Source organism: Penaeus japonicus, unplaced genomic scaffold, assembly GCF_977035675.1.
Source record: "Penaeus japonicus unplaced genomic scaffold, GWHDUDI00000001_assembly GWHDUDI00000017, whole genome shotgun sequence".
NCBI lineage: Eukaryota > Metazoa > Arthropoda > Malacostraca > Decapoda > Penaeidae > Penaeus > Penaeus japonicus.
Genome location: NW_028234419.1, coordinates 21,197,774 through 21,215,273, shown reverse-complemented (window position 1 = coordinate 21,215,273; position 17,500 = coordinate 21,197,774). Strand labels below are relative to the sequence as shown.

Here is a 17,500-nt window from a genome sequence, read left to right as displayed (position 1 = left end):
ACTGAAGGAATAAATAGCTTGTAATTTCGAGAATAGGACTATATATAACGCATATGATCCAACCCCATGGAAATGCCCGTTGCGGAAGAGTTAATGATAGTAGTAGTCTTATTGTCAACATTTATGCATCTGTTTATGTACTTACATTACGTGCCTTTAGGCATAAAACACAAACATACATGTATCCATATGCGAATGTTCAGTTTTATAATGATTGTAATTTATCTTTTCTAGGTTCGCATTGAACAGGTTTCAGAGGGTTACTGTGGATCATTGAGCATTGGTCTGACATCGCTCCCAGTGACTGACTCTTACCCAACTGTCAGCCTCCCTGCCACTTTATCTGGGGTAGAGTCTGCTGACACTTGGTGGGTCAGCGGTTCTGACGTGAGAAGGAACGGGTCCTCTGTCCTGAGGCTGAACTTCTGTCCTAATCTTGGGAGGTTGCTTGTTGGGGATCGCATTGGCATCAAGAAGACCAGCGATGGGGCAATGAGGCTGTATATAAATGGTGAAGATTTCGGAATTGCTGCGACAAATGTCACTAAGGTATGGTGCTTGTTTGCATAGGCCCATTGTTTTCTTCATCTTCTTCTTTGACATTACTGAAAAACTGCGATCAGAATGGGAGCTTTCCACCTTTCAGCATTAGCTTTTGTTTTGTATATCAGGTTGGTAACTGTTGTATCAAGTACTGTTATATCAATGAAATTTTTTACATTTCAGAGAGTGTTTGGTGTAGTTGACCTTTTTGGATTCACGGAGTCAGTGGTCATAACAAGCGTCTCAAGACAGGCAAGTTCACCTGTAATGGATTCAACAGTTGTAGCCACCAACAACAATGCTGTGTCACAAGATTCTCTTGAGCTCTCTCAGCCAGACTCTCGCCATCCTTTGGGCCATCACTCACTCACGTCAGGCTTTCACCCTGCAACATCCGCCCACATTCCTCATGATCACAGGTTAACCTCTGAGGCGAAGTTAACAAATGACCAGAGAGGACAAGAATCTGGGCAGAATAGTCGGCATCACCAGGGAGGAGAGCTGAGAACAAGCAGCCACTCCCACGGCACACTTGAGCTGTCCTCAGAGGGTCGGCAGCAACACTCAAGCTTAGGAAATAACAAAGACTCGTCGCTGATTTTGTTTCACGAGAAAACTGGTAAAAACATCCAGCTCTCCAGTGACCGCTTGACAGCTCGTCGATCAGAAAGTTATAATCAAGGGATTGTTATGTCAGTTAAACCTCTACCAAGGAATGTAGTCTTCCAGGTGAGATATATAAGCACTTTTTATTGTCAGTGGAAGATTTTATTTTTGAAAGTAGAAATGCTATACAAACAAAAGTATCTTAATAGTTTTAAATATGTCTTAAAATAAGACAAACCTACAAATTCTTAAGTACTAAAGGAATTCTTATGCATCATTAAACTCCCTCAGGTTCGACTGGGGTCCCTGAACTCCCGTTGGTCGAGCTCCCTTATGATTGGAGTAACAGCACAGGCTCCTGAGAAGATCCACCTCCCGAACACAGCCTTTGCTTTAAAACGTAACACATGGATTATCTGTGGGGATTCAGTCTTCTATAATGGGGTTAAAGTAAGTTCAAGAGTTAATTTCATACTCTGATATGGTGTCAGAGCTTCATTTATCCCAATTATCTGTCCTTTCAGATATTATTCTTTCTTTCTTTACTGAACAAATACTTCTAATATTTTCATCAGATCAAAGGTCGATATGGACCAGACTTAGACAGTTTAGCCGGAGGACCCAGCGGACACTTGGTGGGCATCATGGTTGACGACGAAGCACGACTGCACCTTTTGGTCAATGGCATTGACCAAGGAGTTGCTGCAAAGGAAATACCCCCAAACCCCTATGTTGTTTTGGACTTGTATGGACAGTGCCAGGAGGTTTGTTCATAGTCTTTTGCTGCATTATTTTGTCCCCCTTTCTCTGTCTGAAATGGAAATATAGTTGATGTTTTGAGTGATATTCATGTGTATCATCAGGTGAAAATTCTGATATAAGAGAAACTGATAAGTTTATAATGATGATATATGAATTCAGAGTGTTTCTTATTGATTTGTTTAATTATAGCAGGTACGTGTGAATATGTTTTTCATGTAAATATATCACAACCACATGTGTAAAGTAAGCCAGTGATTTGGAAAAGAAGCAAATCTGTATTTCATTCGTCGAGAATTTTCTTCTCCTGACTGTACTCATTTTGAAGTGTTCATCATAAATTTTTCTTTTACAGGTTACTTTGTGCAATAATAGCATGAGCATGGAAATTGCCAACACTACTACCACCAGTATTTCATCCACAAACACAATTAACAGCAGCAGCAATACCCTCGCTAACAGCACCACAAGCCCAAACACTACATCTAACACAACCACTACCATCACATCAGCTGCACAGATTGGCAATGAACAGAATAAGAAGAACTTGCTCAAGACTCACGAGCATCACCACCACCACCACCGTCATCATCACACTACCCACAACCTGCAGCAGCAACAACAGCATCAGCAGCAGCAACAACAGCAACAGCAGCAGCAGCAACAACAACAGCAGCAGCAGCAGCAACAACAACAACAGCAACAGCAACAACCACAGTCACAACAGCCATCACTTCTGCCAGGGTTGGTCACTCTTCAGGACAACACCCCAAGCAATATCTCCAATAACGACTCGGCTGTTGTCAGACAAACTGATTCAAATTTCCAGACAGAGCATATCACCCAGCCGCATCCTCCCAAACTCAAGGAGAAGGTGACGAAACTTGGGGTTTTTGTTTTCATTTTGTGGATCCCAAAACATTAAACCTTTTGAGTTCTATATTAGAAGCCTATGGTCCCTCCCTCTTCAGAAAATGGGATTTGAGTTAGATCAGAATCACCATTTTGTGAAGATATATAAAGAGCAAAAAAGTGGTAGGAAAAGACAAGGCAGTTGAAGGGCCACTCAAAGCCATCTCTCTCCCTTTATTGAGGATTGATTTAAACTTTCTCTTCTTCCTTTTAGGCTGTTTCTCGTTCTCAGCCGGATAGCAGTATGGTAAAGAATTGTGAATACCAAAATATGTGCCATCGTTTCAAGGCTTCATTAGCTCTACCAGGTAAGATATGGAGGAGGGAAAATTTTAAAACATTGATTGCATATAACTTGGAAAGTATTTGTTCATATGCAACACAGCATGCTGTTTTATTTTTTTGCTTACCCTTTTGTTAACTTACACTGATGTAGATGTATATCTAATGCATATTCAGTCAAGTTGCTTTTACATGTTATGCCATTGCAAGAGCCATAAATTTTCAAATGCAAAGAGAAGTCACATTTGGAATATTTCTCATAATTATCAGTTTGAAATGGTAGTCATTGTCTTTTGTTCAATGCATAAAATTGTCATTGAAAATTGTGTTCTTCATTTTTATTTCCAGAGGGATACTTTAGTCCAGAGGGCAATTTGTGTTACTGTGAAACCTGTCATAAAATACGAGGGGATGAACCATATTATACAAAAGGTAATTTTAGTTTAGTTTGCTCTTTAATATTGATTTGATATCTAATGAAAGTAGAGTTTACTGAAATGTATAATACATAAGTTGCTGTATACTCAACAAATATTACAAGATCAAAATTACTTTCTTCTTCCCTTTTCTTTTCTTTTCTTTTTCCAACAAGGTTTATATCAATATATGACAAGAATAGAACCAATCAACTTCTTTTTTTTACAACAGGGAATCCACCAAAACATTACGCACAACCATTTGGCTGGTGTCGCTTTGCGCTCGTCAGTGGGGTTAGTGATAACAATGAGTCATGGCACATGGCTTACCATGGCACCAGACCTGGGGCAGTAAGACGTATGTTAGATAAAGGAGAGCTTCTGTTCTCAGGTAAGTGTCAAGTTATTACTGTGGGTGGGTGGGTGTGTTTCTTTTTTTCTTTCTTTCTTTCTTTCTTTCTTTCTTTCTTTTTGTTTACTGAAATCTAATGAAGATATTTATGATAATACTTGACTAAAAGTATTTTGAAATATTGATAATGCAAAGGCAAGTATGGTGACTGATTGATTGCCTCATTTATCTAGATATAATGTGGAATGCTATTGGGCCATATTTCAAAGATAAAAATTGGATTATTTTAGAGATTAAGAGAGGATTGGGTAAGATAGATGAGGAGGTATCAGTGAGACTTAACCCATTGGTCGCGGTATTAAATAAATATTTGTGCAGTAGGATGGCTGGTTTACATGTCTGGCACGGTGCCATCCGCGTCTATGATCGACTCTGCCTTTGCACCAAATCATGCCTTCCGCTGCCAATGGGTTAATAACTTGATGCAAGTTGTTAGGCACTACAAATACAGGTGAAAGATGGTATGGTATGAATATGAGAATGAGGGTATAGTATTGTACTTGGGGGTAGATGAGAGAGAGAAAGAGAAAGACAACAAAAGTTGCAATACATGTATAGGGTAACCTTACGATCGTCTTTGCAGGTGAATTAGGTGTGAGCTCAACCTTAGCTGGTCGTCGAAGTAAAGATGATGATAGTGATGGATCCCAGTTGTGTTTCTCTCCCACTATTACATATGCTTCTACAGACCAGTTTTCCCCTGCAGTCTTGTAAGTAATAGACTCTAGCCACATGGCTAATGTCAAGGTTTTCATCAGTTCAGTTCAGTTCAGACAGATTTGCGAAGGCGTCGCTTCGCCTGGGCTATATGCACGAGGCAGCCCGGCCTCTGTCAGCTATGAGTGCTGACCCATCTAATCTTATTTCATCATGAAATGGGAAGAGTGACTTGGAGTAACTCTGAAACAACATTGTTTTTAATGGAGCTAGAATGGTGGCACAGTCTTGTCATTTATTTACTTGTTTTATTCCAAGAAGTCCATTAGTAAACTATTAATGTTCCTGGAATTATTTGTCAGATAGTGCAGCATTTTGTTGTATATGATTGCTGGACCATATTCTTGTTACTTGCTAATGTCAAAGAGAGCACAATGCAAAGAAAAAAAAGAGAATAAAATCTTGTGATGTTCAGATCCTACCTGAAATTATTCAGCTCATTGTTGTCTTCCACAGATACATACCTCATTACTTAAGAAATTAAAACATTTTGAATTAGAGAGAAGCTTTAGTGTAGCCATTTAATACATAAAAAAGTATTAGTTATTTCCTTCATTTCTTTGCAAGTAGTTAAAAATTTGTCTCTAATTATCAATTTTTTCTATATGGTTTTCTCAGTTGATAGTTTCCCTTGTCCTTTCGCAGGTTTGTTGACCCATGCACAAGAAAATCATTACACGTACGGGTGGTACTGCAAGTGGCAGTCAAACCTGGCTCGTACAAGGTGGGCTCACCTTCCATACCCTGGACTCCTAGCCTCCCCAACACCCACTCGACCCCAGACTCGCACCTTCAACCCGACACAATCGAATGGGTGACAAAAGAACGAGGCGCCACTCAGCTCTTATCACTCTTGATTAGAATTGAAGAGGAAAAGTGAATAGCTCAATATAAAATAGCATTTACCAATATTAGTACTTTTCAATGGATTTATGATAAGTATATAGTATATCAACTCTGCCTCCCTCCATCCCTGATTGATATATTGCAAAGTCAGTGGTAGATGCAAATCATGTACAATCCAGTGAACAAACTTACACAAATGGCTATAGCATAATGGCAAGCACACTGATTTTCTTTTTTTTCTTTTTTTATAATTATTATTATTATTGTTGTTTTTTTCATGTAAATAGCAATGAGTATCTTTCAAAACACAGCACAACCCTGTTGATGGCTATGCATAATGGAAATTGTTTTGAAGGTAAATCACGATAATACATAGTGTATAAAGTTTTTTGTAATTTCAGTGCGTATTGTTATAAACGACAAGTTTATATTTTGCCAGACACAAAAGTGATTGAATTACAGACCTTTTAAGATTAAAGTATGGATCAAAATACCAGGTTCTTTGGAAAAGTGTGAAGAAAAAAAAAATACTATGCAATTAAGACTTTATGTACTTTTCTAATTTGTAATTTTTAATAGGGTATTTATACTGAAAACTCCAAACATTTTTAATATTCATATCAAAATTAACAAAACATCATCATAATGTTAAACAAGTTAAGTCTGTCTTTAGGTGTGTCATTGGTCAATCATCTTTGGGTGTTTGAGTAAGGTGTAGTATTAGGAGCGATTAGTCATTTTAGTAATGTTCACATTTTAATGAGTGTTCAATTTTTTCCTATTTGTAATGTTCAGCTGTCTTTCAGAGATGAGATTTAATCGATAGAACCATACAAGAACAGATACATCCATTGAGAAAGAATATAAAAAGGAAGAAATTTATTCCATCAAGATTATTGAAAGTAGAACCGGGCAGGATTTTTTTTTTTTTCTCTTTCCTTTTTTTTCTCTTTTTCTTTCTTTATTGTCATTGTTTTCTTCTTTTTTTCATGATATGTCATTTGAATGAGTAAATGTCCTTTATCATTCAGTTTGAGAAAGTATATATTTGTAATAATTTATTTATTGTATTTATTTTACCAATCTTTTCTTCTCCACTGGCATTGGTTAATTAGCAACTGAGAATAAATGTGCAGGTGTGTTTGTGTGTATGTTTGTGTATGAATAAGTATTACTTTAACTTTTGACAAATGCAAGTACAGGTGAGAGATAGGAAATCAGGACTTCACATGTTTACATTGCACTATTGACTCAATTCATGTAATAATGAGGGTATTCAAGATTTTACTTTGGCATATAATTTTTGTTTTTGGTTAAATCTTATGGAAAGTTGTTCATTTTCCTCATTTTTCACACAATACACACAACACACACTTTTCTCCCCCCCCTCTCCCTCTCTCTCTCTATCTATCTATCTATCTATCTGTCTTTTTCTCTCTCTCTATCTCTTTCTCTTTCTCTCTCTCTCTCTCTCTTTCTCTCTTTCTCTCTTTCTCTCTTTCTCTATCTCTCTTTCTCTCTCCCACTATCATTACAAGTGTTGGAAAACTACATGTGCCTGTACAATTGAAGGAATTATGAGGTTCATATTGAGTACAGTACATAAATTCTTATGAAGATTTTTCCAAAGATTTATATTTGACAAAATATAAGCATTCTTTGGAACACTAATATATATGCAACATAGTTTGGGAGTAGGAGAGGCTGTGTACAGTATAAAAAAGGGTATATAACAGTGCATGTTACGTCAGAATAGACCCAGGTAATAGATATCTAATATCATGTATCTGTGATCTTTTGTTTCTGAGACTTGTATAGGACTTTAGGCATTTTGATGTTTGTAGTAAAGTTATCTGTTTGAAAACAGAATGGATCTACTTATGTATGCATGACAGGCAGTATGAACATGCATTGACGTTTTTTCCAGCTGTTATGCAAACTTTTTTTTAATTCCTTTGGTCCTCATAAGCTTTCTGAACATGAGAAACTAATACAAAGCTTTGGAATGAACAGTTCAAAGCTATTGTGGTTCTTATGCATCATGTACTGCTGTGCATATTGGTTGAGGATATTTTTAAAGTTTCCTTGATTATCTTTCATTTTGTTGCTTCCTCCATTTATGTATTTATTTTTCTTCTTTCTTTGATTTCCTTTTTCATATAGTGAATCTTATTATTTTAGTTAGTTTAGTAGTGTCATGCATGTCACTTTGAGAAGCATCTCGGATTTAAAAAGGTTGTTATTATAAAACATTGATGAAATCAGATTCCCTTTTTTTATTGCAATGTTTTTCAAGTACTATTATCATTTTATGCATTGCGATCATTATGAATTGCTTTTTCATTATCCACCTCATTATTTATTGCTTATCATCTTACTTGTCATCTCCAATACTTTTATGGTCATTCTGCACTTTCATTCAGCCGACATGTACAATCAAGCAGATGACATTCATAATCTCAAATATGTTATCCTCACACACTAACCATTAAAAGTATAACTAATTTCTTAGCCTTGCTGTGATATTATTTTTGCCATACCTCACAAGCCTGCTGTTGCTTGTGACCCTACCCAAGAAACTCATGTCATGTGTAGCTATTAGATACCAGTGACCTCAGCAAAATTGACCTCAGCTTGCTTGTTTCCAGTGACCCCTTTGTACATGGTTTCAGTGGCAGCTATACCGGTCGAGAGTAACATGGGGTTTTGGTACCATTAATGGGCCCAATTATGGTATAAGTTTCTTTGCGGAAATTTGAGTGATATTGGTTGTTACATAATATTTGAAGTTGTGTTATAGTGTTGTTTTTTATGTATGTAATAACTAGATCTAGTCTTGTGTATTATAAGCTTCTTTCATAATTTCGGAATAAGCTGTATTTCATTTTTTCTGAAGTTTGTGCGTCCTTGAGTCGAGTACTAGAAAGATGTGTGTATTGTTGTGTCCGGCTCTTATAGAATGTATGTATATTTGTTAATTTTTTTCTTCATTCCTCTTCATTTTTCATTACTATGAGTTAGTAATAGAATAATTCTAAAAGCACTTTTATCACATTCTGTAAAGTGTCTTTTCAGTACTGGGCCTTCCCGTACTCAAGGCCTTTTTTATTCTTTTACATTCATTTTGTTTTATACACAGGTTGTCTTTTTTCTATTGTGTTTCTGTGATTCCTGCCAGAATGAGAAGAATTTTTCCCCTTTAATTGGTTTAGTGTGGTATAAGAAATGTGTCTGAGAATTATCTGAGTGTGGAAATGTTTTTATGTGGTTGATGCTGTCATTAGCTCCAGAAGTTGCCAGAAATGAAACAGACTGGATTAATTGTTAAGAGTATTTACATTCCAGTATTGCATTTCATAAGTGAAATAGATATCGACTTGTTTTGGGTGAAGTATACCAAAGGATAAAACTTTGTACACCGAAATCAGCTGTGCACTAAATTTTATATTGCTGAGCCAACTAAAGTTATCAGGAATATCAACAGAAACTTACAACTCAAGATTTCTAAGGAAGAACATCAGAATATCACTGCTTTCAAAAAATAAGACAACACATAGAAAATTGATAACCTAACACTTTCCTGACATACATAACATGTAAGTTTGTATATACATGTGGAATGTTTGGAAAAGACAACTCATGCCTTTCCTTCCAAACTGAAATACTATTGAAACTTTGAAACTTTTTCAGATGCTTTATCTGAACAACTTATAAAATATATGGAAATATGATGATGACAGACTGCTCTCAGTTTTGGTATCACATATTGGTATAATACTGCTTGTCTAAAGAGTTACAAATGACAGCTAATGTAGTTAAGAATGTAACCAGTATACCTCTTCACAGACAGTGTGTCTGTTTGGTGCCTACATACAAGCATGTGTATGTGTGTGTAGGTCACAAATATTTATGACTGCAGTTGAAATTAGTGCCTATCTGAAACCCATTTCAGAGTGTCAGTAAGTATTGTATGTTCAGTGCAGCTTTAAAAGGGTGTGTCTATTCATCTGGCTAAGGTATTCTACTCATCTGTTCTGAAAATACTGTTATGCTGATAAAATATAAATGAAAATCATTTACTTGTTTATTTGTCCTTTTGTGTTTCAGCTTAAAATGAATTGCAGAAAATGTCAAAAACGACAAAAAAATAATTCTGTAAATATTCTACACTGAAATAAATCTGGTTTTACACAAAATTAAATCAAAAGATGGTCTTTACTTCCATTTGGATAATCATCCTATCATTATACACATGAAAATAAATTTTACTTTCAAGAAAAGATGATCAAGATAAAACTTGCATTACATAAAATTTCAACAGAGTATAAATACACTTACAATTACAACCAGAGTGAAAAATAAAATAAAATTTTATATAGGTAAAAATATTTACAGGATATATATACATCCACGTACACGTGCGCGTGCACATAGGTTTTAACAATTCAATATCACAGATACAGATATCTACTTATATAAATCAGATACTGCCTTTATCTGACATTCAATGAGGTTCTTAATCAAGACAAAAGTATTTGCTTTTTATATTAGTTTAAATTAATGATTTTAGTCTGTAATATGACAATAAACCAATATTTAAGTATTTTTTATGATAAACCCTCTATAATAATAAGAAAAACAATTCTGGTATCCTGTTGTAGTTACTTTCATAATTCTTGAACCTTTAACTTTGCATTATGATGTTCTAACATACACTTTTGAACACAAGAAAGCACATTCTGGAAAGCTCTATCCCAATACTTGTTTTGCATCTTTTTAATCTGCCTGTAAAAGAAATAAAAGAAAATAATTGAGTTGTTAGCCAAAATACATGTAAAGAAATTTATATACAGCTTATATATGGGCAGAAAACCGCAGTAAAGACAATTTTATAAATAGCGAGTTTCCCTACCATATATTCATACATATATTCACACCCTCCCACCCTCACACACATGCACATAAACACATACACATACACACACACAACACATCTGACATAGAAATCATATGAGATATAATTACCTGACAAGATATTTGATGAGCAAGTCTAATTTTTCTAGTTCACGATGCATGATCAGACTTGTGTAATAATAGGATAGTATCTCAGCATCCTCATCTTCAGGGTGCGGACATGAAGTCACCCATTCACGGATAAGAGCCTTGACCTCACCCATCTGTGTAAATTTTCAATCATTAGGATAAATGTCCATTTTGCGATTGAGAGAGAGAGAGAGAGAGAGAAGAGAGAGAGAAATCACAAGTTTCATCTTAGCACCTCACATGCAAAAAGGAAAAACTAATATCATTGAAAATGTCCAGGGAAAAAGAAGCAGAAGGGTTAAAGGAAAAAGAAAAAGAGCTATTACAGATGAAAGGAAGATCAAACATTTCTTTAAGGCAAACTTATAAAGAACACGGATTGGAAGGTAAAACATATTTCAAAGCTAGGTAGACCTAATTACCTCCTCAACACCACAAAGATGCGGCACTTCTTCCTTTTCCGGTGGCATCTGTCCCTGTTCCTCTTTCCCTACGTCAGGAATACTGTTGATAATATTCCCATCATCTACTTGAGTATCCTTTGCTGGTATTGCACAGTCTGATGGTTGTACTTTCCTGGGAGAACTTTTGTTTTTGTCTTGATTCTTTGCTGATTTACCCTTCGTTTTTTTCCTGGGGACTGGGACTTGGAAGTCGTCATCTGTCTTGCTTGATGATTTGGTGTTCTGAAATCAGAGTTGCTGTGCTGTATTCAAAGATATAATCTTGGCATATATGAGTATAAAGAAAAGCTGACAACAATCCTTCTAAATATTTATGAAAGGTGAGAGTTTTGATTACAAGAAAAAGAGAATACACTGAAGGCAATAACATCTTTTACAGCTAGATGATAGCTGAATGGCAATAACTTACAGTTCCTTGTAGCAGGCTAGTGAGTTTAGTGAGGCCTTTATTAGCTGCATTTCTTGGGTCCAATTTGCCTGGTCGCCCTCTCTTATCCTTCATCTTGCCACCTGTTAAAATATTAATGACGACAAGCTACATTTGCCTTTTTCTTTAATATCATGAACAACCAAAGGTCTTATCAAAAGGCATTCAGATACAGATACAGGATTCTCTATATCTTTATAGATTTCACCCTCCATAATAAATCTACAGAAAAATTTTGTTTCCTATTAGAATAAGCTAATATTTGTGATCAATCTTTGCTTCCCCAAAAAAATTAAGAGATAAGAAAAAAACTACGGTGGTCCCTCAAAAATACTGCAACTTGCAGTGATATAGTGTATATAAAGATTCTGTAAGCTTAGAAATCTATAATAAATTATCTTCATTAAAACTATACTCTGAATTTTGGTTCATTCCCTTCATACCATGTTTTTTCTTAATAAGAAATGTGAAAGACCTACAGTCAGAGCACAATCACATGAACTAAAGCCTTATAGGAGAGACATTTTCTCATAATTGTGTTTGAGAATGTTTTCAATTACCGGCAAGTATCTAACACAATAGGCTATGCTTTTGTTCCATTAAGTTCCATCATTAAATGGGGTTTTGTTAAAATTCTGTATATAAAATATTAATATTGATATTTGGCCTTGAGCAACTTATAACATAAGATAAACCCTGGGCTTACAAACTTGGGTCTTAATAGATTTTATTTCATACATATGAGTACCTCAAAATCTTACCCTTTTTCCCTGGAGCAGCCTGTATCACTGGCAATGGAAATGTTTCCTTATTTTTTGTTCCTGAAGATGTGTCTGCAATATTTCTTGTTGTTCCAGCCTGCTTCTTTTGCTCAAAGTCTTGCCGCAATTCCTCTCTTAGTTCAGCAGGTATAGCATTCAAAAAACTTGAATCCACCTGTCATACAGAGTATACTTATTTTAAAAATTGTTTTAAAAAACAAGTAAATAATCACTGAAATTTTTGATCAACTAAATTATACAATTTCATGACAAATTTCGTCCTCACCTGAGAGAAACTAGTAATAAGGTCTTCAGATTCTAAACTTTCTGTATAATTGGATGTTCTGTGTCGTGAATACGTATCCTCTCTATCTTCCGAGTTTGTTCCTGAAATATCCTTATCACCTGGAGATGCTGGTTTACTTGATAACGATAGGCTGGATTTACCATCATTTCTCACGTGGTGTGAAACCTTTACAGGACTTTTAGCTGCACAGGGAATAGTATATCCTTGCTGTTCATACTCACTTATGACCTGATTCCTCAAGCTTTCTGGAAGGGCCATCAAAACATCCAGGTCAACTGTGCCTTTTCCAGATGACTGATTTTTATTGCCAGAGGCACTATTAATATCAGTGGCTGATTTATCATCTTTCTGATTTGTTCTTTGTAGTCCACTTGGACCTGGTTGTGGGTTAACAAAACTCCCTTCCTTTTTCATATCTGAAACACTGCTAACTGTGTTGGAAAAAGACACGCTGCTATCGAACTGTTCTTTCTTTTTCGTTGTGTCCTGACTGAGCATGGATTTATTAGAACTAGACTTTGCAGCTAAAAAGAAGCTTTTCACAGATTTACTGGATGAGGAGCTGCCTGACGATCCCTGGTGACCTTCTAAGCGTGAGACCTGAAATAAATTGTATCACATTTTAATCAAAGATATCTATCAAACAGAAACCAGCAAAAGTCATTCAATTTTTGGTTTATTATCTTATAAAGGATTATTGAATAATCAATCAGGGAAGACTAACCTGAATTCCAACACCTCTAAAATCCTGTGGAGGAGCCTTCACTTGTCGCAACAGGGACAAGGTTTCCCTGTAATGGATACAATATTAATTATAGAAATTGTAGCTACTATCCCTGTCAAGTAGGTTTCATGGGGTCAATTCATTTCTTACTTATTGGTTAAAACAAATCTCTAGTAGTGCTAAGAGGCAATTGTATCTAAAATAAAAAGTGGTGAAGACAAAGCAGCACAGTGAAGACAAATAATAACATGATATTACTATATCATTACTTTATATAATATTTCATTCAAACTTCACTTTTTAATTTAATGCAGAGATAAAAATATAAACATAAAATGGTACCTCTCTATTTTATCAGATGAGCATGTTGCAGAGGTAAGAGACACAGACTTGGCAACATTATCACACACTCCATGACCCATGAATTTTGCCGTTTCTACTGGTGCATCCTTAGCACGGACCTGTCAATAACATTGGGTGGCATGTTCTTATAACTAAGATGAATTTAGTTTTATAATCATGATATTTATGATCTTACAATCTTGATAATTATTTGTATGTGCTTGTAAAACAAAGGAACTTCCTGCCTGTTTATCAATAAACATGATTCAAAATTTTCTGATGTCAAAAAGAGAGGGGGGAAAATAAGCACACTATTTTTTATACTTTACCTTCAGCTTGAGTGTGATGCATTTTCCCTTTAAATTCACACTGGTAAGTCTATTTGCAACTTCTGCTGCTAATTCACCAATAAATTTTTCAGCATCAGCAACACAGGTGAACCGAATTCCATAGTTTACTTCAGCAGACACTGACTTTCTCTGAAAACAGAAATTTGAACTATCATTAAATTATCTGCAAAAGAATATCTTTCAAAAACAACTTCTTGCCTATTAACTTTTCCTAATATAAAACAAATATATATTTCTTTCATATTTCCACTAATTGTCGCACACAGTATGACTGAAATTATGCCTATACTTACCAAATGTTCACTTTTGACAGGTCTATCATCAATTCCTCGACAATAATTATAAAGCGATTGGCCAGTGCGGGAACCAAAGGATGTCTGTAACTGTCCTAGTGACCAAGCTTGCATGTCTTTGCATGTGTGCACTCCTTCACTTTCCAAGCGCTTACCAAGAGACCATCCAACACCTGTAAGTAAATATGTAACTGTAATTATATTTATGACAGCTTTGATTTAAGAAATCACTACAATGATGGCTACTACATTAGAGATAAACAGACAATGAAAGACATTATCATTATTATGATAGTGTTGCTGTAATCCCATGCTAGACCCACTCTATACTTCTTGCAGTGCCCTCCAGATGACAACACAGGGCTTTCCATTCATGCAACTTAAGCAAAGTATCAAAACATTTTCATTAGTTTATCAATAAATTCTCATAATCATAAAAAAAAAGTATTCTGAACAAAGTAACATTCACATCACAAACCTACCCATACTCACCTGGTAACTCTGAGACCTTGTGATTTTTCATGTAGTCTGCAAAATCATCTGGAATTGCAAGGTGTTGCCCATTTGGCTTTGCAAGACGCGTGGCCATGCGGGCTATGAGCATGTTGGGTCCCATTCCAGCGGAACAAGGGCACCCTGTAGCAGCCTGGAAGAGGAATTTTTTTTTTTTTTTTTTTTTTTTTTTTTTTTTTTTTTTTTTTTTTATATATATATATTTATATATATATATATATATATATATATATATATATATATATATATATATATATATATATATATATATATATATATATATATATAGTAAATTGGTTGAGGATTATTTTTTCAGGTAAGAATATTCTTCTTCTTTTTTTATAGACTGTCAAGTTTGATTTATTTCTTTAAGCAGTTATTGAATACATATATCAAACCATAAATCAGGGCAGCAATAACATAAGAAATTGTAATCATTACTATTGATAATTATCATCATTATTATCATTACTATCCTTATCATCGCCCTTATTCAATCGTTATTATCATTATATATCCTTATCCTCATCCTAATCATTATCATTATTATTATCCTCCTCACCATTATCATTATCATTGTCAATGTCATTGTTGTTATTGTTGTCATTGTCATTATCATTATCATTATCATTATCATTATCATTATCATTATCATCATCAATGGCATCAGTATCATTACAATCATCATAATGACAATGGCAATACGACTTATAATACTGATGACAAAGAAAAGAATAAGATGATGATCTAATTACCTGAATCTCAGACCGAAGCAGGGAAGCAAATTCCTCAGGTGATGCCTGGCAGCTGTTCAAGAGTTCTGTCAAGTCAACGAACATTTCATCGCAACTCACAGCTTCAATATCATGTGTAAAGCTTTGGAAAACAAAAAGTAAAAGTTATCATTTATATTCTGATAATACTAAAAATCTCTTCTTAATAATAAGTGTTCATCATTTATAATCAGTCCTTCACAAAATATAAAAAACTTCAGACTTGGAAAACCAACCTAGCAACTATATCATACAATTTGTATGAAACCTCTTTGTATCCTTCAAAGTCATAGGGAATAGTCTGAAGTCCTGGGCATAACTTCAGAGCAGGCCCAAGGAACATGCCATTCCTTACTCCAGCTTTACGTGCTTCATAGCTACAGGATGCAATTTCTGACATTGAACTTGTTTCATCAATTAGAGGTATTGAAGAAAACTTCTTATCTTTGCTTGGTGTAGTAGGCTTTGCTGATTCACCTGTAGATTCTTCATCTGATATATCAAAAGTTTCTTTATTCACTAATGGCGCCTGATTCGTTGGTTTCATCTTCTTCATCAGTTTCTTTTCAGCACGTTCTTTATAGTAGTTGAGCTCATACTGCCTATCCCTTCCTTCACGTGCTTGTGTCATTCCATTTCCTTTGGCATGTGTAACTGCTACCGGTTTACCTCGTAAATTTGGATGTTTTCTTAAGCCAACTGATACAAAAAAGCAGTCCATATCAATGTGCATAATAACTCTTTTACTTTTGGGTTTGAAGCCTTTATTAACATGAGGAATTGTCGTATTCTTTGCAGATGTCTTCAGCCATTCCATTAACCGTTTTCTACCAGGAAATGTGCTACCTTTTCTTTTAAGCTCGTTCACATACTGCTTGAAAATAGCTCCCATTGTTGATATGTGATGAAGTCTGGAATTGTTATAAAACTCAGTAAGGAATTTTGGATTTGCAGTACTCATTGCATGTCCTTTTGTTGGACTTTCTCCAGATGTTATTTGATTTTTTGTAGTGTCTGGATTTGCTTTATCACCTGAATTATCTGAGGTTAGGCTGAGAGGATCAGATATGTTAAACGTTTGATCATCATTACTCGCTTCATGCATTTCTATTGCAGATTGTGTTTCAAGGCTTACTTCTTTCTCACTTAATACAGAAGATGATGCATCCAATTTTATCTTCTCAGTTTTGTCAACTGTCAATGGCTTGAAGGGAAGTTTTGGTTGACTTCCACTCTGGTTTGTATAAAGAAGGTATTTTGTATAATCTAGGACATAGCCAGCATGTAGAGAGTCTGTAATCCATTTTGGACTTACAATCCTTTCTGTGTTCATATTTTTTACCTTTGTATCAGGAAGATTACTAGCTATTATGTGTGTAGTCTTGCTTCGAGAATAGTAATGGTGGAAGGTGCCACCATGGACCATCATAATGCGCTTTAGTTCCTCCGCTGTAGGTTCTGCAAGTTAAATATCTTGAGACAATTAACTATCAGTGCTGCGTCTTAATTGATTTTATCATAATAATAATCATCTAAACAATTCATATAACATAAATTGTCACCATACATTCATAACAATAAATATGGAAGAAGCAATAAACTGAAATACTTTTTGTTAATCAAAATTTGCAAGAGATACCCATTAACCCATTGGCCGCAGTTTTAATAAAATATGTTTACAGTCAAGTGGCAGGTTTATGTTGTATGGCACGGTGCCATCCGCGTTTACGACCGATGCTGCCATCCACTATCAATGGGTTAATAAGAAGGTTGTGAGTATATTACATAGCCTGTTACAAACCTGTATATCCATTTACAAATATGGCAATGCCTCTAAAGATGCCTTGATCCCTGTCCTTTCCAGTTTCAGCAGATACTTCATATTGTTTCTCTAACTTGGCAATCTTGGCTGCCATATAACCCCCCTGTGGGATATAAAATGCATTAGATCATTTAATCAAACCTTCATTACTTCTACAAAGCTGTCTATACTTTCTCATCACAAACTGC

General features: G+C 35.2%; 2 protein-coding genes across 5 annotated transcripts in view; one reads left to right on the top strand and one right to left on the bottom strand.

Moving 5' to 3' along the window:
* Positions 1–9,568, top strand: part of LOC122257330 (neuralized E3 ubiquitin protein ligase 4) — a 42,894-nt gene extending 33,326 nt beyond the window's left edge. For all 4 annotated transcript variants that reach the window (XM_086546116.1, XM_043022561.2, XM_086546115.1 and 1 more), the window contains 10 exons: positions 235–549; positions 727–1,272; positions 1,441–1,599; positions 1,725–1,913; positions 2,264–2,782; positions 3,035–3,128; positions 3,451–3,534; positions 3,751–3,909; positions 4,514–4,640; positions 5,293–9,568. In XM_086546116.1, coding sequence (XP_086402242.1) covers positions 235–549; positions 727–1,272; positions 1,441–1,599; positions 1,725–1,913; positions 2,264–2,782; positions 3,035–3,128; positions 3,451–3,534; positions 3,751–3,909; positions 4,514–4,640; positions 5,293–5,527 — 2,427 coding nt within the window. In that variant the 3' untranslated portion in view covers positions 5,528–9,568. The remainder of the gene's footprint in view (positions 1–234; positions 550–726; positions 1,273–1,440; positions 1,600–1,724; positions 1,914–2,263; positions 2,783–3,034; positions 3,129–3,450; positions 3,535–3,750; positions 3,910–4,513; positions 4,641–5,292) is intronic.
* The window catches only part of LOC122257332 (DNA repair protein Rev1), an 8,632-nt gene continuing 700 nt past the window's right edge, over positions 9,569–17,500 (bottom strand). Inside the window, exons 2-15 of the mRNA XM_043022563.2 lie at positions 17,292–17,415; positions 15,727–16,948; positions 15,473–15,593; positions 14,697–14,850; positions 14,205–14,377; positions 13,891–14,040; positions 13,562–13,680; positions 13,220–13,286; positions 12,475–13,095; positions 12,189–12,363; positions 11,410–11,510; positions 10,959–11,222; positions 10,519–10,670; positions 9,569–10,278 (exon numbers count right to left, since the gene is read on the bottom strand). Coding sequence (XP_042878497.2) covers positions 10,161–10,278; positions 10,519–10,670; positions 10,959–11,222; positions 11,410–11,510; positions 12,189–12,363; positions 12,475–13,095; positions 13,220–13,286; positions 13,562–13,680; positions 13,891–14,040; positions 14,205–14,377; positions 14,697–14,850; positions 15,473–15,593; positions 15,727–16,948; positions 17,292–17,415 — 3,561 coding nt within the window. The 3' untranslated portion in view covers positions 9,569–10,160. The remainder of the gene's footprint in view (positions 10,279–10,518; positions 10,671–10,958; positions 11,223–11,409; positions 11,511–12,188; positions 12,364–12,474; positions 13,096–13,219; positions 13,287–13,561; positions 13,681–13,890; positions 14,041–14,204; positions 14,378–14,696; positions 14,851–15,472; positions 15,594–15,726; positions 16,949–17,291; positions 17,416–17,500) is intronic.